A 24,626-nucleotide genomic window follows, 5' to 3' on the forward strand; every position below is an offset into this window, starting at 1 on the left:
TATATTATGCAGGTTAGTCATGACTCCCAAGATTCGAGACAGTGACTCTTCCCATAAAACCTAAGAATGCCTGTATTATCCCACAAAATTTCAACCATGAGAACTGTCTCAATTGGGTTGTAGATCAATCACTTTCACATATATAAGTAGCCCCTAAGCTCAGCAATGTTACATTTTCCACTTAAGATGGATCGAGGAGTCTTTTGCCTGAAGACACTATTTTCCTCACTCTAAAATTAATTAAACATGTTTGTGTTCTGAATCTTCTATCTCTAGCCTATTCTGTTTGGTTTTGGTCACCTGCAGATTAGATGTAGGTTCCAGTGTCATTCACAGAAGAGAGATTCTAGTTACATCTTGTTAGAATATAGAATTCCTGCCAACATCCAGAAAATTGGTAGACATTCTGCTCTGGACACATAGAAGGAGACTCAAAACATGATTCCATATGATCCCTGTCATACCTTCCAACCTACCGACAGAAGTTATAGTCAGTATCTCATCTGTTTTTTGTCTCTTGCCTATAAAATGCATCCTAGTATGCTTTTGCAGTTAACAAACAAATCCTTAAAGTATGTTATACCAATTCAAGCCATAGATATTACTTCTTCTTGTACAAGCTTGGGAAGCAAAGTGCCTGTACTTAGTACTTTCAGGTATCTGGAAGAAAGTGGTTGTTTATCATTCACTGGTACTTGGTGTAGTATATGGAATGGAAAGGACTGGACTAGAAAAAAAAAGAACACTGGACTGGGAAGGTAGTCTAATTATGCATGATCTTAAGCAAGTCAATGCATTTCAAAGGCTTTAAATTTCTCATTGGTAAGGGGAAGATAACAGAACTGAGCCAGAATTTTTAACATTTTTGTGTATCATGGTCCCCTTATCTGAGAAAAGATGCATAAAATAAAATATTAAAGATTACAAAAGAAACTATACTATATACAGTTATCAAAATAATTTTCCTTATAAATTATTATAATAAAGGATTTTTTGGATCTCAGGTTAAGGAGCTTCTAGATTAGATGATCTCCAAAATGATTTATAAAATCATGGTTCTAGAATTTAGCTAATTCTTCAGAATTAGCTAAAACTTGTCAGAATTTGTGGCTTGAGGAGGGTACCAACAGGTCATCAGTACTGTATTTCCAACTATTCTTCTTCTTTCTTTCTTACTTCTCTGTGAATAAAGTTTTTACTACCTTTCTGCAGTTTTGTCTCAGAACCTCTAAAACTTTTGGTGAAACTATTCTCAAAAATCATAGAATCATTGCTGCATATCTAGAAATAACTGAAGCAGACAGTGTTACTTCCCTTATTTTCAATCCACAGGGTTTAAGACCTAAAGGTGTAAAAATATTGCTCAAAATCACAAAGATAGAAAACATTTAAGGTAGAATTTCAACTCAAGTCAAACAAGTCAAACATTTATACTGTAGGACATGGGTAAGTAGCAAAGCTTCCACTTTATTTGGAGACTATAACACTGAATGATTCTGCTTCTTTAGGACAATCTTCCATATAAAGAATGTGATTGTCACATTAAGGTTTGGGAAAATTATAAGGGCAATGTATAGAGAAAGATGAATGACACCTCAGCTCTCAGTCTTAAAAGTTTATTCCTTACCTTTTCTATATTTCTGCATGACATCCTGCAGTGTCTTCATTTCTCCTTGCAAAGCAGTTATTTGTGCCTTGAGTGGAATAAGTTCTGAATAACAAAAATAGTTTGTTATTTCCATTGGGAATTATTTAATGCTTCTGAGAGATTAAGGATATTGAATTTCCTTTTATCTAGTGAGAAAGACACATCCTGACTACTGGGGAGCTCAATACCAGAACCCATATTCCCCTCCAACAATGGAATATATCTGGCCCTGAAATAAAGGACAAGTAATTTGAGGAGGATAAAAGGATTCAATCTTTTCCCTTGTGTCAATTGATGGGATTTCTTCACAAGACAATTACACAGAATCTTCCAAAGGCCACATCAAGGTGGATCTCAGATATAACAAAAAACTACTTCTCCTTCCCATCTTCCATCCATTTTCTAATTATAGTTAATACCCTGGCCTGAGATTAATAAGGTTTCTTCCATGCATTTGCAATCCATTTTCTCTCTCTTTATTACCTACTCATTATTATATCTCTATCATTCTAGTTTAGGTCATGAGAAGTTGTAATTATCTACTAAACTTCTATCCTTTATATTTCTATCCTCTTTTCCTCAATTTTGTCATCCCTTCTTTTCCTCTTTCCCAGTCTGTGTTTCTACAGTCTCTACTAGGTTTTTTTTTCTATTTATTTTGATCATGGTCTTCTCCTAATACCATATCTTTAGAAATATCTCATTACCTACAGGTTTAGATCTTAATTCATTATTTTGTCCTTCAAAACTGTTTGCTATTAACTTATCAACTCTTTTTTAACTCATTCATCTGCTCTCCCTTGCACCTTCAACTCTGGCACATCAGTCTTCACATTATTTTTTTCATTGCTTCTTCTTTGCCTTTATTGATGGCCTAGAAAGGCATCTATTAAAATGCCCTCCAGATTCAAATTCTAGCACCTTTAAAGAGCTTTCTTATAGTTTTTATTAGTTTTATTTATTTTATTTTCAATTTATGTAACAAGCATTTATATAACATAGTATAACAAAAAAGATGATTGCCCAAATTATATGTATTTATATTTATGTGTATAAGTTATCATATAAATTACTTTCTTATTTTTCTTCCCTCCCAGTTTCCTTCCCCATCACCCTGGAGATGGCTACTATAGAAAACAAATATATATATATATATATATATATATATATATATATATATATAAATAATTTCATACACATTTTTGTCAGCTCTTTCTCTGTATCCACATAACACTTTCTTATGTCCTTTGTAGTAAAGTTGAGTATTTCTAAAAGTCAAAATGACTTAACTGACAGTTATTCTCAAAAAACATTGCTATTTCTGTATACAATGTTTTCTTGGTTCTGCTCATTTTTGTCTTCATTATTTCATAGAAGTATATGCATGTTTTTTCAGGAACACTGGGGTGATCATTTCTTATAGCACAGTATTATTCCTTCATTTACTACAATTTGCTCAGTCATCCCAATTGACAGGCATGTCTACAGTTTCCAGTACTTTGCTACCACATATTATTTCAGCCAAGCTACCTTACCATTTTTCTATATTTCCAAAGAAAACATTGCATATATCAAAGAGGTTATCAGTTATTTTGTTTCATTGTGTCACATATGTCAGCTCCACAGTTAGACTAAGATTTGAAGGAACTGAATCTTTGCCTACTAGAATAGACGCTGGATAAATACATATTGAACTATGTTGAGTAGTATAAAAATCATTTGCCTTTTAATTCTTCCTTTATACATATATATATACACATACACATATACATATATATATATATACACATACACATATACATATATATATATATATATATATATATATATATACATACATACACATACACACACACACAAACACACACATATATACTATTCCTTCCACTTGTCCCATTGTATCCCTGTTCTCTTCCAAGCCAAATATATAACTTACCTCCAACTTCTCCTTTTTCTCCTTTTGGTCCTTTGGGTCCCATAGAGCCCAGATCTCCTTTGATTCCTGTGGGGCCAACTTTTCCAGGACGACCTAGTCATCAGAAAAATTGGAGAGAAAAGGTGAAAATCAAGGCTTGGACCCCAGGAAAAAAAGACCTTTTCATGATCTCATGAGGGAGATAGCAGAAGTGTGAACCCCACTACCAAGTTTTTTTTTTTTTTGAGGCAGACACCTTATCTTATTAATCTTTATACTACACAGTTTTGTACACAATGTCTTGACTCAAGTAAATGTTTAGCAAATGATTGTTGAGTGGATGAAGATAATAATGATAAATGACATTTCTATGGTGTACTAAAAGTTGCAAAGAACTTTACATACATCATCTCATCTGTGCCTTACAAAGTCACTGTGAGGTAAGTACCAATGGTATCATTGTTCTCAATTTATAAATGAGGAAAATGAGATACAGAGAGGTTGGTTTTTGTTCATGATTACAAAGATAAACTTTCAAAGACAGATTTGGAATCCATTCAGAGATCTTTCTGCCTCTATGACTTCTACAATACTATTCCCACAGTAAAAACACTCAGGGAGTTTTGATTTACACACCTTGGTCTCCTTTTTCTCCTTTTGGACCCTGACTCCCATCTCGACCTGGTAATCCACAGGACACAATATTGCATGTGTTCTTTCTAAATTCACATTCAGATGTTCCTTCCTCAGAGGCCACAGTCAGTGATAATGCCAGAATGAAAAACTGGAAAATACCAAGGAGATGCATTTTCTCAGACCTGGAACTGAATGGAATAAAAAGAGAATGCCGTCATGTTGAGAATCTTCCTCATTTTCTTCATTTCCAAAGACTCTTTTAACTTATCCCAGATGCAATCCAGTTGAAACCATCTGTGTATTTCTGAGTCTTGGCTTGATTTACACAACTATCTGTTATTCCCCATGCAAGAATTCCCATTTTTTGATTTCTTGTGTCTCTATTGCCAGTAGGATTTGGGAGAATTAAAAATTTTATCTATGAAATACCTCTACCTCCTTAAAAACATTCCCCTCTCTTCCATCTTCCAAGTCACAAATAATAATACAAAAATAAAAACTAGTATTTATAGTATCTAAATATTTTACAAATATTTCATTTGATTCTCTCAGTAAGTCTAGAAAGTACTATTATCATTGTCATTTTACAGATTAGGAAACTGAGGCAAACAGAGGTTAAGTGATTTACCTAAAGTGATTCACACAGATAATAAGTGTCTGAGGTCATATGGAACACAAATTTTCTTGACATCAGGCCCAGAGCTCTAGTCATTGTGCCACCTAGTTGCCTAGAATTCTGCCTCAGACAAGCTTTCTGTGATTTCCGCAATTATTAATGCTTTCTCTTCAAATATTCCTTACACAATTTGTCTAATTTCTCTTTTGAATCCTTTGTACCTCACCTTGTCTTAAACAAATCAGCAAGTTGTACATAAAAGTCACAACTATACAGTTATCAGCATCAAGATCTTTCAAAGATCATTAAAAAGTAGGAAACGTTAAGGAAAATGTAAAAGAAATGAGAATCACAGAACTTCAGGTCTATTTATGGAAAAAAAAGTAACACACACAGGCAAAAGCCATTGAAAACCCATCAATTTGGAATCTTCTAGTTTAAATAATAAGGCATAAGAGATGTGGTACCCAGCCAATGAGTCAGAGAGCTATAGACTAAAAGCTATGATAATCAGGGCTAGTAGAGTTGTTGTGATAAGTGTCCAAGAAAATGTTGAACCATACTAAGAGAAAAATAACTGAGACATGGTGCAAAGGTGGTATAGCCTTGAAGAAAGGAAAAGGTACCCTTTGCCAATTGTCAATTGCCAGTTGGCCTCAGTTCTATTCACGATGCTAGAACTTTGTTAAATGTTAAATAGTGAGTTATTACTGTTGTTTTGAGAAGGTGACTAGGCTATGAATAAAACTTTGAGGAAAGTAAAGAATTCATTCTACAGGAACTATAACTATTACTTCATGAATAGGGCTCAGATGAAAGTCCCTTCTCAATTATTGAGTTAGATAAACTTATTTATGCTTAATAATTCTGACACCTAGGCATTTACAATTGTATGTGCCCCTTTGAAAGAAACAAACCTTATTTGATATTTCTAGAAAGGCCTTCTGAATTTCTAGAGGGGCCTTCTGGACTTCAAGCTCAGCATGAGATAAAAGTATACTGTGTCTGTCCAAAGAAACAGTACACACTTAGGCTATATTTAAAAAGACGTGGTGTTGATAAAGAATGAGGGAATGGACAGTCCTACTATTCTCTGCCATAGTCAGCTTAGAAATGTAGTATCATGTACAGTTCTGAATGCTCTGTTATAGCATGGCCAATGAGAATGAGGACAGGGAAGGGTTTAAGAATATGCAAAGCTAGGATCAGGTGAAGGGCCTAGAAATGTTTATCCTAGAGAAGAGAAAACTTAGAATATAAGAGGGCTTGTCTAGTGTTGCGAGGCATGTATGTAGTAGAGAAGCTAGAAGTATTCTATTTGATACAGAAAGTAGAACTGGGAGTAAAAAGGTGGAGATTGAAAAAAATGAAGACAAGGGGTTTTGGAGTGACATAATCCACAAATATTTTGAGTGTAAAAAATTATTAGCAGAAGATATTTTATTTTATTTTTTGCTGAGGCAATTGGGGTTAAGTGACTTGCCCAGGGTCACATAGCTAGGAAGTGTTTAGTGTCTGAGAATAAATTTGAACTCAGGTTCTCCTGACTTCAGGGCTGGTACTCTATCCATTGCATCACCTAGCTGCTCTAGAAGATATTTTAGAAGAACTTCAGGAAAGGTCTGTCTCAACCAGATCATGGAGAAGGGGGGTGTCACAGCCCAGCACAAGTGCAGTATAAGGCATGGAGACCCAGGGCAGAGCACCCTTCATATGTAGGGGAAATCTAATCAATGACACTTAGCCAAATTACAGCACCATTTGCTACTGCTACTTTGTCCTGATTCAGAAGGTGATAAATCAGCAGACTAGCTGTGAGATTTCCAACACAACTGCAGAAGGCAAATAGTTAGCATCTGAATGCAGCATAATAAGTGGGATTTGGCCATGCCCACCTAGTATGAGAAGAAAGACAACAACACTGGCCTCAGAGCAGCATGAAATGCCTGTCACCCTGTAGAGGAAGCTTGGGACAATCTCCCCTTTGCTCTAAAAGTAGACCTCAACCTTTAAAAATGAGCAAAAAAGAAAAAAAAAGAGCTCTGACCATAGATACTTTTTATGGAGATAATAAGGAAGAATAGACCTCAAACCTTAAGAACACTAAACATTTCCAGATGAGGCCTCAATGGGTCATATACGTTGATCTCCATCTCGAAAGGTTCTTTTGGAACAATTCAAAAAAGGATCTTAAAAGAGAATTAGAAGAAAAATGAGGAAAGGAAATGAGAGCTCTGGAAAAGGAAACACAGAAATTGTCTGAAGAAAATCATTCCTTAAAAATAATTTTGGTGAAATGGAAAAAGAAAACTCCTTGAAAAATAGAATTTGTAAAAGGGAAAAAAAATCCAATTAGCAAAACAACTCATGTAAAAGTTAAAAGTAAAGTAAAAGGTAGGGGCAGCTAGGTGGTGAAGTGATTAGAGCACCATCCTTGAAGTCAGGAGAACCTGAGTTCAAATCTGTCCTCAGACACTTAATACTCCTTAGCTGTGTGACTCTGGGTAAGTCACTTAAACCCAGTTGCCTCAGGGAAAAAAGTTTAATTGATCAAATGTAAGAGACATTAAAAAAACTAATTAAAAAAAATAATTCACAAAAAAAAATAGAATTGAACAAATGGAAGTGAGTGACTCAATGAGACATCAAGAATCAGTCAAACAAAACCAAAAATATGAAAAAATAGAATAAAAATGTAAAATAGCTCTTTAGAAAAACAAGTGACCTTGAAAATAGATCCAGAAAAGACAATCTAAGAATTATTGGACTACCTGAAAAACATGATGAAAAAGAGTCTAGAGAACATCTTTCAAGAATCATCAAAGAAAACTGTCCTGATGTCCTTGAAGAGAAGGTAAAGTAGCCATTTAAAGCATCCACTGATCACTTCCTGAAAGTGACCCTAAAATACAAACTCCAAGAAATATTTTAGCTATATTTCAGAATTATCAAATCATGGCTAAAATGCCTCAAGCAGCCAGGAAAAAAAATTCAAATATCAAGGAGCCACAATCAAGATTACCCAGGACTTAGAAGCTTTCACTTTGAAGGAATGAAAGATAGCCCAGAGGGCAAAGGAGATTGGACTGAAGCCAGAAATCTACTATCTAGCAAAGTTAAGCATTATCTTTCAGGGGAAAAGAGGGACATTCAATGAAATTGGGGATTTTTACTTACTTTTGATGAAAAGACCAGAGGTAAACAGAAAACTTGATATTCAAATACAGAACTCAAGAGATGTAGAAAAGGGTAAATAGGGAAGAAAAAACCCTATATTTTTCAAGCTTAAAATGTTTAACTCCCTATATGGAAAATGATATGTTTAACTCTTGAGAAATGTATTTTTGTTAGGGATATACTTAGAGGTTGTAGGTATAATTTGTCTTTACTGTAAAATATTAAAAAAAGAAACTGGCATGGAAAAGGGATTGTACTAGAAAAAGAGGAAAGAGGAGATAAAATGGGGTAAATTTTATCACATGAAGAGGCAAAAAGATCTATTATAGTTGAGGGAAGGAAGGGAGGAGCATGAGCATTGTGTGAATCTTAATCTCATAAAATTTGGCTCAAAGAGAGAATGTCAGAGATATTTAGTTAGAGAGAGAAATGTGTCTCATCTTTGGGAGGAAAAATGAAAAAAAAAGGAGGAGGATAATGGGAGGGAGAGCAGAATAGAAGAGGAAAGAACTAATAAAGGGGGAGGGGCTATAAAAGGGGAACACAGATTCAGGAAGGTGATAGAAACAAACCACTGGAGAGGAGGGAAAGGGGGAAAGGAAAGAGGAAAGCATATCTTGGGGAAATGCAGAGTTAGTAATTTTAACTGTGAATGTGAATGGGATGAGCTTTCCCATAAAACTGAAGCAGATAGAGTGGATTAGAAGCCAAAATCCTACAATATGTTATTTACAAGAAACATGTTTAAAGCAGAGTGATACATACAGAGTAAAAGTAAAAGGCTGAAGTATAATCTATTATGCTTCAACTGAAGTAAAAAAAAAAAAGGCAGGGGTAATGTTCTTAATCTCAGAGAAAGCAAAAACAAAAATAGATCTAATGAAAAGAGATAAGAAAGGAAACTAAATTTTGCTAAAGGGTACCAGAGATAATGAAGTAATATCAGTATTAAATATATATGTGCCACATGGTATAGCATCTAGATTCCTAGAAAAAAAAATTAAGAGAGCTGCAATAAAAAAATAGACAGCAAAATTATAGTAGTGAAAGATTGCTCTATCAGAATTAAATAAATTGAAACACAAAATAAACAAGAAAGAAGTTAAGAAGGTAAATACAATTTTAGAAAAGTTAAATATGATAGAAAATTGAGTGGGGCAGAAAGGAATATACTTTTTCTTGGCAGTACATGGAACCTAAACATAAATTGATCATGTATTAAAGAACCTCAAAATCAAATGCAGAAAGGCAGAAAAAAATGCATCTTTTCCAGATCATGATATAATAAAAAATTACAAGAAATAAAGGGCCAGAGAAAAATAGATAAAAAATTAATTGAAAACTAAATAATCTAATCCTAAAGAATGCATGTGTGAAACAACAAATCATAGACACAATCAATAAATTCATCCAAGAGTATGACAATAATGAGACAACATACCAAAATTTATGGGATGCAGCCAAAGCAGTTCTTAGGGGAAATTTTATTTCTCTAGATGCTTATTTGAATAAAATAGAGAAGGAAAATATCAATGAATTCAGCATGAAATTAAAAATGATAAAAAAGATCAAATTAATCCTCCCGATTAAATACCAAACTTGAAATTATGAAAATAAAAGGAGGAGATAAGTAAAACTGAAAGTAAGAAAACTATTAAACTAATCAACAAAACTAAGAGTTGGTTTTATGAAAAAAAAAAGCCAAATAGATAAACCTTTAGTTAATTTGATTTTAAAAAGAAAAAAAGAAAATCAAATTGTTAGTATCAAAAATGAAAAGAATGAACTTTACACCAATAAAGATGAAATTAAAGCAATATTTAGGAGCTATTTTGTCCAACCGAATGCCAATAAATCTGATAATCTAAATAAAATGGATGGATACTTACAAAAATATAGATTGTCCAGATTAACAGAGGAGGAAATAAATTACTTAAATAGTCCTACTTCAGAAAAAGAAATTGAACAATTTATTATTATTATTATTATTATTATTACTAATCAACTCCCTAAGAAAAACTCTGCAGAGCTGGGTGGATTTATAACTGAATTCTGCTAAACATTTAAAGAACAATTAGTTCCTTTTTAAAAATTTTTTAAATTAATTTTATAATTATAACACTTTTTGACAGTACATATGCAGTACATATTTTTTGACAGTACATATAAAAAAAGAATGCAAAAAAGACAATTAGTTCCAATATTATGAAACTATTTGGAAAAATAGGGAAGGAAAGAATTTTACCAAATTACTTTTATGACACAGATATGATGTGGGCACCTGCTAGGGTCAAAACAGAGAAAGAAAATTATAAACCAATTTCCCTAATGAATATTGAGGCAAAAATCTTAAAATATTAGCAAAAAGATTACAGCAAGTTATCACCAAGATAATATACCATGATCAAGTAGGATTTATAGCAGGAATATAGAGCTGGTGCAATATTAGGAAAACTATTACCACAATTCACCATATCAATTACCAAACTAACAGAAACCATATGATTATCTCAATGGACACAGAAAGAGCATTTGACAAAATCCAAAACCTGTTCCTATTAAAAAACATGAGAGAATAAAGGAATAAATGGAGTTTTTGTTAAAATGATCTATTTAAAACCATCAGCAAGCATCATATGTAATGGGGATAAACTAGAACCATTCCCAGTAAGATTAGGGACAACCACTGTCACCATTATTATTCAGTATTGTACTAGAAATGTTAGCTTTAATAATAAGAAAATAAAAGAATTAGAGGAGTTAATGAGGAAATACAATTATCATTTTTTTTGCAAATGATAAGATACTTAGAGAATCCACTAAAAAAAATACTAGAAACAATTAACAACTTTAGCAAAGTTGTAGGATACAAAATAAATTCCCATAAAAATTAGCATTTTTATATGTTATCAACAGAATCCAGCAGCAAGAAATAAAAGAGAAATTCCATTTGAAATAACTATAGATGATATAAAATATTTGGGAATTTACCTGCCATGACAAAGTCTGAAATTATATGAACACAATTACAAAACACTTTCTACTTAAATAAAATCAGATTTAAACAATTGGAAGAATATATACTTGTGGCATGGCTGAACAACAAAAATGACAATTCTAACTAAATTAATCTACTTATTCAGTGCCATAATGGTCAAACTGCCAAGAAATTACTTTACAGAACTAAAAAAATATAATAACAAAGTTCATTTGCAAGAGCAAAAGGTCAAGAATTCCAAGACAATTAATGATAAAAAAAAGCAAATAAAGGTGACCTACCTGTACCAGACCTAAAACTGTATTATAAAGCAGTAGTCACCAAAACCATTTGGTAATGGGTTAGAAATAGAATAGTTGATCAGTGGATCAGGTTATGTTCACAAGACACAATAGTTAATTACTATAGTAATCTAATGTTTGATAAATTCAAAGATCCCTTCTGAGATAAGAACTTCCTATTTGACAAAAATTGTTGGGAACATTGGAAAAGAATATGGCAAAAACTATACATTGACCAACACCTAACATCCTATATCAAGATAAGGATGGGTTCATGACTTAGACATAGAGTGATATTATAAGCAAATTAAAGGAACAAAGGATAGTTTACCTCTCAGATCTTTGGAGAAGGAAGGAATTGATGGCCAGAGAACTAGAGTACATTATCAAATGCAAAATAGATAATTTTGATTATATTAAACTAAAAAAGTTTTTGTACAAATAAAACCAATACATACAAGATTAGTAGGGAAGGAGAAACCTGGGGAAAATTTTTTTACATCCAGTGTTTCTGATAAAGGCCTCATTTCTAAAATTTATAGAGAATTGACTCAAATTTATAAGAATACAAGCCATTCTTGTAATGGGTGCAAGTAATACATGGTCAAAGAATATGAAGAGACAATTTTCAAGTGAAAAATTAAAACTATTTTTAGTCATTTGAAAAAATGTTCTAAATTAGAGAATGCAAATTAAGACAATTCTGAGGTATACCTACACAACTCTCAGATTGCTGAAAATTACAGGAAAAGATAATGATAAATGTTGCAAGGGACATGGGAAAACTGTGACACTAATACATTGTTGGTGGATTGATGCAACCATTCTGGAGAGCAATTTGGAACTATGTCCAAAAGGCTATTAAACTGTGCATATCATTTTGTCCAGCAGTTTTTCCACTGGGCCTATATCCCAAAAAGATTTTAAAAAAGGAAAAGCACCCACATGTCAAAAAAATGTTTGTAGCAGCCATTTTTGTAGTGGCAAGAAACTGGAAATTGAGTGGATGCCCATTAGTTAGAGAATGGGTGAATAAGCTATGGTATATAAATGTTATGGAATATTCTTGTTCTATAAGAAAGGATTAGTAAGATGATTTCAGAAAGTCCTGGAGCGACTTGAATGAACTGATGGTAAGTGAAGAAAGTAGAACTAAGAAAGCACTGTACACAGCAACAAGAAGAATATGTGATGATTAATTCTGACAGATGTGGCTCTTTTCAGTAATAAGGTGAATCAGGCCAATTCCATTAGGTTTGTGATAGAGAGAGCTATCTTCATCCAAAAGGAAGACCATGGTAACTGCATGTGGATCACAACAAAAAATTTTCACCTTTTTAATTGTCGTTTGCTTGGTTTTTTTGTTTTTGTTTTTGTTTTGTTTTGTTTTCTTTCTCATTTTTTTTCTTTTGATTGGATTTTTCTTGTGCAGCATGATAATTGTGAAACACGTATAGCAGAATTGCAGCTGTTTAACATATATTCAATTACTTACCATCTGAGGGAACGAGTGGAGAGAAAAGAGGGAGAAAAAATTTGGAACACAAGGTTTTTCAAGGATCTATGTTGAAAACTATCTTCACATATATTTTGAAAATAAAAAGCTATTTTAAAAATAAAATAAAATAAAATTTACCAAGCAAAACAAAACTGTACTCTTTGATCTAGTAGTGTCAGTACTGTCTCTGTATCCCAAAGAGTTCATAAAAGAAGGGGAAAGACCCACATGTGCAAAAATGTTTAAAGCAGCTCTTTTTGTAATGGTAAGGAATTGGAAATTAAGTAGATGCCCATCAGTTGGGGAATGGCTGAATAAATTACGGTATATGAATATGATGGAATATAATTCCTTTGGAAGAAATAATGAAAAGGAGGGCGGAACCAAGATGGTGGAGAAGCCACACCCGAGACTTTTTTTTAATTTTATAATTATAATTTTTTGACAGTATATATGCATGAGTAATTTTTTTATAACATTATCCCTTGTATTCATTTTTCCAGATTTTCCCTCCCTCCCTCTACTCCCTCCCCTAGATGACAGGCAATCTCATACATTTTACATGTATTACAGTATAACCTAGATATAATATATGTGTGTAAATCCAATTTTCTTGTTGCACGTTAAGTATTGGATTCCGAAGGTATAAGTAACCTGGGTAGATAGACAGTAGTGCTAATATTTTATATTCACTTCCCAGTGTTCCTTCTCTGGGTGTAGTTGTTTCTGTCCATCATTGATCAGTTGGAAGTGAGTTGGATCTTCTTTATGTTGAAGATATCCACTTCCATCAGAATACATCTTCATACAGTATTGTTGTTGAAGTGTATAGCAATCTTCTGGTTCTGCTCATTTCACTCAGCATCAGTTCATGCAAGTCTCTCCAACCCTTTCTGAATTCATCCTGCTGGTCATTTCTTACAGAGCAATAATATTCCATAGCCTTCATATACCATAATTTACCCAACCATTCTCCAATTGATGGACATCCATTCATCTTCCAGTTTCTAGCCACTACTAAAAGAGTTGCTACAAACATTTTGGCACACACAGGTCCCTTTCCCCTCTTTAGTATTTCTTTGGGATATAAGCCCAGTAGTAGCACTGCTGGATCAAAGGGTATGCACAGTTTGATAACTTTTTGGGCATAGTTCCAGATTGCTCTCCAGAATGGCCGGATTCTTTCACAACTCCACCAACAATGTATTAGTGTCCCAGTTTTCCCACATCCCCTCCAACATTCATCATTATTTGTTCCTGTCATCTTAGCCAATCTGACAGCATACCCAGACTTTGTAAGCTCTCTTATTCCTTCACTACCAACTATTTAATTCAGCCTCAAAAACAGTGCTTGGCTGGTAAAACCCACGAAGATTGGAAGTACAACAACTTACCAGTAGAAGAGAATCTGAAATATTGCCAGAAAAGGTTTGACCTGAGGTGGTGGGAGTAGACCAGCTCAGGGCAGTTACAGAATTGGGAGCGGGGGCGGCCTCTGTGATTGGAAGGTTTACACAGAGCTCTCTGCCATAGCCTGACTGCTTTGCTTTGGTGGCGGAGTAGTGAACCAGCAGAGAAGTTGGAGTCTAGGGTAGTGGGTACACTGAGGGATACCAGAGGCTGAGTGGACCTGGCTGCACCTACCCAGGACCAGAAGTGACTCAGCACAGACCAAAACACAGCTCTTTGTGCATTCTGCAGTGAGGGGCTCTTGTTGGGGAGCAGTCACATATAGCAGGGGCACAGCTTGGCCTGGGGTAGTGGAATTTCCCCAGCTCCACTGCACTCCCCAGGCAGAAATACTTTCGGTGCAGTGAGGGATAGGACGACTGTGGGCATTTGTAGGGGGGCAGTGATACTTTTGCTGCTTAACTTCTAGTCCCAAGATGGTCACTAATCCTCACAGTGGACTCCTTACAGGGCACTTACACAGCCTGCTCTATGGGGAGCTCTTCCTAGAGCCCTCCGGCAGCTCAGCCATTCCTTGCAGCCCATTGAGAGGACAGTTACTGTCCATATACCCATCCATCATCTGCAGAGGAAGCTGGTAACCTCCTTGCCCTGAAGGCAGACCCTGAAGGCTTTAAAAATGAGCAAAAAAATGAAGAAAACGATTGATAGCTTCTATACAGAAAAAGAGCGGGTTTCCAACCCTGAGGAGACTAACAGCAGACAACCTCCAGACAATACCCCAAATAATGCTCTCGTAGAAGAGAATATTAAAAATCTCACAAGAGAGTTAGAAGAAAAATGGGGAAAGGAAAGAGAAACAATGCAAGAGAGTAACAACCTCCTGAAATGTGAATTGGAAAAGGTAAATAATTCACGGGAAGTACAGGGAAACAGAATTAGGGAATTGGAAAAGATAAAGAATTCCCAAGAAAGTAGAATTTGTGAATTGGAAAAAGAAAATAACTCACTAAAAAACAAATTTAGTGAAATGGAAAAAAAATTCCATAGAGCAAAACAACTCATTTAAAAACTCAATTGAACATATGCAAAAAGAAGTAAAAGAGCTAATTAAGAAAATAACTCATTAAAAATCAGAACTGAACAAATAGAAATGAATGATTTATTGAGACACCAAGAATCAGTCAAGCAAAACCAAAAAAAATGAAAATCTGGAGAAAAATGTCAAATATTTACTTGCCAAAACAACAGACCTGGAAAATAGATCTAGGAGAGATAATCTGAGGATTATTGGACTTCCTGGAAATTGTGATGAAAAAAAAAGAGCCTATATATTATTTTACAGGAGATCATCAAAGAGAACTACCTGGAGATAATAGAACCAGAAGGTAAAATAGACATTGAAAGAATTCATCAAACACCTGAAAAAGACTCTTAAAAAAAACTCCACGGAACTTTGTGGCCAAATTTCAGAACTATCAGACTAAGGGAAAAAAGTACAAGCAGCCAGGAAAAACAATTCAAATACCAAGGTGCCACAATAAGGGACACTCAAGATCTGGCTGCCTCTACATTAAAGGATGGAAGGACCTGGAATCTGATATTCTGAAAGGCAAAAGAACTTGGAATACAGCCAAGAATAAACTACCCAGCTAAGATTAGCATTTTCTTCCATGGAAGAAGAAGTTCATTTAATGAAACAGATGAATTCTATATGTTTCTAAGGAAAAAACCAGATCTAAACAAAAAAATTTGATCTCTGATGATAGGACTCAAAGAGAAGCAGAAAAAGCTAAAAGGAACTCTTGAGAACCGTATTTCTGTTGTGGATATACATTAAGATTACATGTATAATTTGATTTTAATGATATAACAAAAAAAAGGGGAGAAGTAGAAATGGAAAAGGGGTAGTATCAGAAAAAGGGAAAAGGGGAGATAAAAAGAGGGAAACTGCATCCCACAAAGAGGCAAAGAAAACCTATCATATGTGAGGAATGTTAGAGAGGGGGAGAAACATTGTGTGAACCTTACTCTCATCAGAATTGGGTCAAAGAGAAAATAATTGACATATTGATTTTACAGAAAATTCTTTCTCACCTCATTAAAAAAGGGGAGAGGAAAAAGGAAAAGGAAAAGAGTAATAAGAAAAGGGAACAAGAAAGGGAAAGGGATTTAAAGGGAGGAGGGAGGGATACTAAAGAGGGAGGGCTGCATGATGCAATTGGGGCTCATAAGTTTAATACTGGGGAAGGGGCTAAGGGGGCAAGGGAAAAAGCATAATCTGGGGATAATATGATGGAAGGAAATACAGAATTAGTAATTTTAATTGTAAATGAGAATGGGATGAACTCTCCCATTAAGTGGATATGGATAGCAGACTGTATCAAAAGTCAGAACCCTACAATATGTTGTTTACAGGAAACACATTTAAAGTAGGGAGATACATACAGAGTAAAGGTAAAAGGCTGGAGCAAAATATATTATGCTTCAAGTGAAGTCAAAAAAGCAGGGGTAGCCATTCTTATCTCAGATCAAGCAAAAGCAAAAATTGATCTAATCAAAAGAGATAAGGAAGGAAACTCTGTCTTGCTAAAGGGGAAGCAATTTCAATGCTAAATATATATGCACCAAGTGGTATAGCATCTAACTTCCTAAAGGAGAAGTTGAGAGAGTTGCAAGAAAAAATAGACAACAAAACTATGGTAGTGGGAGATCTCAACCTTGCACTCTTAGAATTAGATAAATCAAACCACAAAACAAATAAGAAAGAAATTTAAGAGGTAAATCTAATATTAGGAAAATTAGGTATGATAGATCTTTGGAGAAAACTGAATGGTGGCAGAAAGGAATGTACTTTCTTCTCAACAGTTCATTGAACCTATACAAAAATTGACCATATATTAGGACATAAATATCTCAAAATCAAATGCAGGAAGGTAGAAATAGTAAAGGCTTTCTTTTCAGATCACGATGCAATAAAAACTACATTCAACAAAAAGTTAGGGTAAATAGATCAAAAAGTAATTGGAAAATAAATAAACTCATCTTAATGAAACAGATGAATTCTATATGTTTCTAAGGAAAAAAAAACAGATCTAAACAAAAAAACTGCAAATTATAGACACAATTAATAATTTCACTCAAGATAATGACAATGATGAGACATCATACCAAAATTTGTGGGATGCAACTAAAGCAGTAATAAGGGGAAATTTTATATATTTAGAGGCTTACTTGAAGAAAATAGAGAAGATCAATGAATTGGGCTTACAACTTAAAAAGCTAGAAAAAGACCAAATTAAAAACCCCCAATCAAATACTGAATTTGAAATTCTAAAATTAAAAGGAGAAATTAATAATATTGAAAATAAAAATACTATTGAACTAATAAATAAAACTAAGAGTTGGTTTTATGAAAAAAAACAATAAAATAGATAAATCTTTGATACATCTGATTAGAAAATGGAGAGAGGAAAATCAAATTGTTAGTCTTAAAAATGGAAAGGGGGAACTTTCCACCAATGAATAGGAAATTAGAGAAATAATGAGTTACTATGCCCAACTTTATGCCAATAAATTTGATAACCTAAGTGAAATAGCTGACTATCTCTAAAAATATCGGCTTTCCAGATTAACAGAGAGGGAAGTAAATTGCTTAAATAGTCCTATTTCAGAAAAAGAAATAGAACAAGCTACTAATCAACTCCCTAAGAAAAAATCTCCAGGACCAGATGGATTTACAGGTGAATTCTACCAAACATTCAAAGAACAATTAGCTCCAATGTTATCTAAACTATTTGAAAAAATAGGGAATGAAGGAGTCCTACCAAATTCTTTTTATGACACAGACATGGTACTGATACCCAAACCAGGTAGGTTGAAAATGGAGAAAGAAAACTATAGACCAATCTCCCTAATGAATATTGATGCTAAAATCTTAAATAAGATATTAGCAAAAATACTATAGAAAAATCATCCCCATGATCAAGTAGGTTTATACCAGGAATGCAGAGCTGGTTCAATATTAGGAAAACTATCAGTATAATTGGCCATATTAATAAACAAATTAACAAAAATCATATGATCATCTCAATAGATGCAGAAAAAGCATTTGATAAAATCCAACATCCATTTCTATTAAAAACACTTGAGAGTATAGTAATAAATGGACTTTTCCTTAAAATAATCAGTAGCATCTATTTAAAACCATCAATAAGCATCATATATAATGAGAAAGACTGCAGCCATTCCCATTAAAATCAGGGATGAAATAAGGTTGTCCACTATCACCATTACTATTCAATATTGTATTAGAAATGTTAGCTTTGGCAATAAGAGTAGAGAAAAAGATGAAAGGAATTAGAATAGATAATGAGGAAACCAAATTATCACTGTTTGCTGATGATATAATGGTATACTTAGAGAACACCAAAGATTCTACTAAAAAGCTATTAGAAATAATCCACACCTTTAGCAAAGTTGCAGGATTCAAAATAAATCCACATAAATCATCAGCATTCTTATATGTCACTAACAAAATCCAACAGTTAGAGTTACAAAGAGAAATTCCATTTAAAGTGACTACCAATAATATAAAATATTTAGGAATCAATCTGCCAAGGGAAAATCAGAAACTATATGAGCAAAACTACAAAACACTTTACACACAAATTAAGTCTGCTCTAACCAATTAGAAAAATATTATATGCTCTTGGATAGGATGAGCAAATATAATAAAGATGACAATACTACCTAAACTAATCTATTTATTTAGTGCTATTCCAATCAGACTCCCAAAAAACTATTTTAATGTCCTAGAAAAAATAACAACGAAGTTCATGTGGAAAAACAAAAGGTCAAGAATTTCAAGGGAATTAATGAAAAAAAAATCAAATGAAGGTGGCCTAGCTGTACCAGATCTATAAAGTAGAGGTTACCAAAACCATTTGGTATTGACTAAAAAATAAACTAGTTGATCAGTGGAATATATTAGGTCCAAAGGACAAAATAACTAATAACTCTAATAATGTAGTGTCTGATAAAACCAAGGACCCCAGCCTTTGGGATAAGACAACGTTTGACAAAAATTGCTGGGAAAATTGGAAATTAATATGGCAGAAACTAGACATTGACCCACACTTAACACCGTACACCAAGGTCAGGTCAAAATGGGTTCATGACATAGGACTAAAGAATGAGATTACAAATAAATTAGAGGAACATAGAGTAGTTTACCTCTCAGACCTGTGGAAAAGGAATGAATTTATTTCCAAAGAAGAACTAGAGATCATTACTGATCACAAAGTAGAAAACTTTGATTATATCAAATTGAAAAGTTTTTGTACAAACAAAACTTATGCAGATAATATTAGAAGGAAAACAATAAACTGGGGAAACATTTTTATGGTCAAAGGTTCTGATAAAGGCCTCATTTCAAAAATATATAGAGAATTGACTCTAATTTATAAGAAATCAAGCCAATCTCCAATTGATAAATGGTCCAATGACATGAACAGACAATTCTCAGATGAAGAAATTGAAACTATTTCTAGTTATATGAAAAGATTCTCCAATTCATTATTAATCAGAGAAATGCTAACTAAGACAACTCTGAAGTACCACTATACACCTGTCAGATTGGCTAGAATGACAGGGAAAGATAATGCAGAATGTTGGAGGGGATGTGGGAAAACTGGGGCACTGATACATTGTTGGTGGAATTGTGAATACATCCAGCCATTCTGGAGAGCTGTAACGTTCTGTTTTCTCCAGAAACTGCCAATCGCTCTCTGGGAGGAGAACTGCTGTGTCAACTCAAATCTCTCGGACAGATTCTTCTTCCTGTAGAGAACCAACTTCCCTTCCTGCAGAGAGCAGCCTCAAGTCTGGTCTAGAGCAGACTCACTTTTCCTCCAGAGCTGCCCTCTTTTATCCTCCCAGAGAATGGGCGTGGGATAATGCAAGGGCTTCTGGGAAGAATTACTTCAACTAATGAACTTGCTCCTCCTAAGCATGCAAGCTCTTCCCCAGAAATTCACAAGTAAAACTCCCAGTCATGGCCGGAACTAGAGAATTGTCAAGTACCAACTTAGCACTTAGTAAGAACCTAAAATCTCATTATCTCATTAGCACTTAGTAAGAACCTAACAGAGAGCAATTTGGAACTATGCTCAAAAAGTTATCAAACTGTGCATATCCTTTGACCCAGCAGTGTTACTACTGGGCTTATATCCCAAAGAGATTTTGAGAAAGGAAAGAGACCTGCATGTGCAAGAATGTTTGTGGCAGTCCTCTTTGTGGTGGCCAGAAACTGGAAACTATGTGGATGCCCATCAGTTGGAGATTGGCCAAATAAATTGTGGTATATGAATATTATGGAATATTATTGTTCTGTAAGAAATGACCAACAGGATGATTTCAGAGAGACTTGGAGAGACTTACATGAACTGCTTCTGAGTGAAATGAGACCAGGAGATTGTTGTATACTTCAACTACAATAGTATATGATAATCAATTCTGATGGATGTGGCCATTTTCTTTTTTTTTTTTTTTTTTTTTCTTTTTTTCCTGAGGCTGGGGTTAAGTGACTTGCCCATGGTCACACAGTTAGGATGTGTTAAGAGTCTGTCTGAGATCAGATTTGAACTCGGGTCCTCCTGAATTCAAGGCTGGTGCTCTATCCACTGCACCACCTATCTGTCCCCCGATGTGGCCATTTTCAACAATGAAATGAACAAAATCAGTTCCAATAGAGCAGTAATGAACTAAGCCAGCTACACCCAGCAAAAGAACTCTAGGAAATGATTATGAACCACTACATAGATATGCCAATTCCTCTAATTTTGTCCACCTGCATTTTGGATTTCCTTCACAGGCTAATTGTACACTATTTCAAAGTCCGATTCTTTTTGTACAACAAAACAACTGTCTGGGCATGTATACATATACATGATTATGTGATAATCAACTATGATAGACTTAGCTCTTAGAAATATGATTTTCAGGACAGTTGCACTTAACTAGGGATGGAAAATCCCATCCACATCCAGAGAGAAAGTTATAGAGACTGAATATGGATTAAAGCATGCTATTTTCACCTTTTTTGTTGTTGTTTTGTTTGTTTTTTTCTTATGGTTTTTACCTTTCTGGTCTGCTTTTTTTTTGCACAACATGACAAATATGGAAATATGTTTTGAAGGATTGTAGATGTTTAACTTATATTGCATTGCTTTCTGCCTTGGGAAGAGGGGAGGGAGGGAGAAAAATTTGGAACAAAAAAATCTTACACAGATGAATGTTGAAAATTATCTTTACATGTATTTGGAAAAACTATTATTGAGGGAAAAAAGAAGCTATCTCAAAGCAGAAGGGTCTGCTTTTGGGAGGGCTGCAGGGTTCTTATCTTTGGAGGTGTTTGGACATAGGAGTGTAACAAGAAGAGGTGACTAAGGTTCTCTGGGATGTCGGCTGTTCACATAGTAGGAGGATACATTTGAGAGCTAGATTGAAACTTTGAGATGAAATAGTACAATTTCCTCACTGTTCATTTCAGTTATGTTTTATTTTCTCTGACTCCATTTGGGTTTTCTCAGAAAGACATTGGAGTAGTTTGCTATTTCCTTTTAAAGATTATTTTATAGATGAAGAACTGAGGCAAACACATTAAAGTGACTTATTCTAGATCATTTAGCTACTGTCTGAGACTGGACTGGAATTCATGAATATGAATCTTTCAGTAATACACCCCTTGCTGAACCTTCCTATGATCTATCTTTTTGCTCTGCCTCAATGTTCAAAAGATACATTAGCAAACAGAATTCTTGAGTCATTTAAGTTCACATAGCTTATGATTGGCAGAGTTAGGAGTAAAAACTTTCTTTCAAAATTAGACTCTATCAGAGAAATGCTTCACTTTTTTTTACAATTACTTTTGCTAACTTATTTGCTCTTATTTATTCTATTCTCTTTCTCCTTTCACCCTGTCTCTTCTCAAAAGTCAAACCCTGGTTTTCTGATTCAAAAGTCAGTGTTCATTATTTAGGCTCAAGTGAAAAAAAAAAGAAAGAGAATAAGAAAAGAGGGAAAATTATTTGCTGTACACATGAAGATTAATGCCCTTTAGGATTCTTTTTTTTGTCTTGAGGACTCTCTCTCTCTCTCTCTCTCTCTCTCTCTCTCTCTCTCTCTCTCTCTCTCTCTCTCTCTCTCTCTCTCTCTCTCTCATATGTGGTGGGGGAGGCCTTGCTAATTTGTTTTCTTTTATATTTGTTATTGGTTTGAAGTTACATTCTTGGCCATCAAACACCATGACATAGTACATTTATTCTTGCTTAAGACTATGTTTATCTATGATAAATCCTTGAAATGTTTGTTTTTTTTTTCCCCGTGGGGTGAGAAAAACAGACAAAGTCTACTCTGAGAACTTCCCAGATGATTATACATGTAATCACTTTCCTGATATGCTGAATTAAGCCTGATTAGGAATTTTTAATTCTGTTTTTGTATCTGTAAAATAGAACTAAGATGTTTTGGATGAACTACCATGTAAGCTTTCTTTAAGGTATGTTCTTAAAAATATATATATATATATATATGTACATGAAACTACAAAACTATTACATATCACTTGCTATGTCTTTTAAATATATGATAAGGTTTTCATATATATAATTTTTCCCTTTCCCCCTCTTTCCCTTACCCTAGAGAAGACTAACATTAGATACTAATAGGGATATGTATATGTAAAATTATTCTATATATAATTCTATTCACACTTCACATCTTTCTCAGATGATATCAATCCTCACATGTCCTTTATAATTAATTTGAATATTTATAGTAGTCATAGTGATGCATTCACTCAAAGTCATTCTTTTTTCTCTTAATTTTTCCAATTGCATGTAAAAATAATTTTCAACATTCATTTATTATGAGATTTTTAAGGTTCCAAATTTTTTTCTTCCTTCTTCCTATACTCTCTCCCCAAGAGAGAAAGAAAAAAAAAATGAAAATAGTATGCTTTGATCTGCATTCAGAATCCATTTTTTCTCTGTTTCTGAAAAGTATTTTCCATGAGTCTTTTGGAATTGTCTTTGATCATTGCATTGCTGAGAAGTGTTAAGGTCAAAGTCATTCTTACAACAATGTTGCTGTTCATATATATAATTTTCTATTGGTTTTATTCATTTTGTTCTTCATTATTTCATGCAAGTCTTTCTATATTTTTTGCAAATCATTTATTTTATCTTTTCTTATAACACAATAGTATTTCATTACAATAATATATCACAACTTATTCATCTATTTATAGGTATCCCTGCAATTTCCAGTTCTTTGCCACCACAAAGAGAGCTGCTCTAAATATTTAAGAACATATAAAAAGCTTTTTTCTTTTTCTCCTAATCATCCTTGGAAATAGACATAATAGAGGTATTTCAGGATCAAAGGATATAGGCAGTTTAATAATTCTTTGGGCATAATTCCAGATTGTTCTCTACAATGGATGGTTGGTTCACTTCACAATTCAAACAGCAAGGGATTAGTGTAACGATTTTTCTACATTCCTTCCAGTATTTGTGGTTTGCCTCTTCAATCATTTTAGCTAATTTGGTATGTGTAAAATGATATTAAACTTTGTTTTAATTTCCATTTCACTAATCAATAATGATCTAAAGCATTTCTTCATATGACTATAAATATTTTTGATTTCTTCATTGAAAAAATACATTTTTCATATCCTTTGGCCTTGTATCAATTAGGAAATGATTCATATTCTTATAGACTTGACAAAGTTTTTATATATTTGATATATGAGAATTTTATCTAAAAACTCTCTAAATAGAGCAGTAATGAACTGAACCAGCTACACCCAGCAAAAGAACTCTAGGAGATGACTATGAACCACTACATAGAATTCCCAATCACTATATTTTTGTCCCCTTGCATTTTTTATTTCCTTCACAGGCTAATTATGCACTATTTCAAAGTCTGATTCTTTTTGTACAGCAAAACAACTGTTTGATCATGTATACATATATTGTATTTAATTGATACTCTGACATATTTAACATGTATTCTTCAACCTGCCATCTGCAGGGGGAAGGAGGGGAAAAATTAGAACAAAAGATTTGGCAATTGTAAAATTGCATATATCTGGTAAATGAAAACTATTAAAAAACTCTCTATATCCCCCAATATTTTGCTTTACTTCTCATCTTAGCAACATTTTACTTGTACAAAAATTTTGCAATTAGATGCAATAAAAATTATCCATTTTACACTTAGCTTTTCTCTCTAGTTCTTGTGTTATGTGATTATTCATCTATCTATAAATATGATTAGTAATATGTTACATGTTCTTCTAATTTTCTTGTATTTTCTCTTTTTATGTTTAAATCATGTGTCCATTTTGACCATAACTTGGGAAAAGGTGTAAAATATTGTTTTA

At 33.7% G+C, this 24,626-nt stretch overlaps 1 protein-coding gene across 4 annotated transcripts in view; it reads right to left on the reverse strand.

Moving 5' to 3' along the window:
- Window positions 1-24,626, reverse strand: part of LOC141558862 (pulmonary surfactant-associated protein D-like) — a 55,765-nt gene that overhangs the window by 3,896 nt on the left and 27,243 nt on the right. For all 4 annotated transcript variants that reach the window (XM_074296680.1, XM_074296681.1, XM_074296678.1 and 1 more), the window contains 3 exons: window positions 4,200-4,387; window positions 3,585-3,677; window positions 1,628-1,711 (listed from right to left, as the gene is read on the reverse strand). In XM_074296680.1, the coding sequence (XP_074152781.1) occupies window positions 1,628-1,711; window positions 3,585-3,677; window positions 4,200-4,371 (349 nt within the window). In that variant the 5' untranslated portion in view covers window positions 4,372-4,387. The remainder of the gene's footprint in view (window positions 1-1,627; window positions 1,712-3,584; window positions 3,678-4,199; window positions 4,388-24,626) is intronic.

Source organism: Sminthopsis crassicaudata, chromosome 2, assembly GCF_048593235.1.
Source record: "Sminthopsis crassicaudata isolate SCR6 chromosome 2, ASM4859323v1, whole genome shotgun sequence".
Classification (NCBI taxonomy): Eukaryota; Metazoa; Chordata; class Mammalia; order Dasyuromorphia; family Dasyuridae; genus Sminthopsis; species Sminthopsis crassicaudata.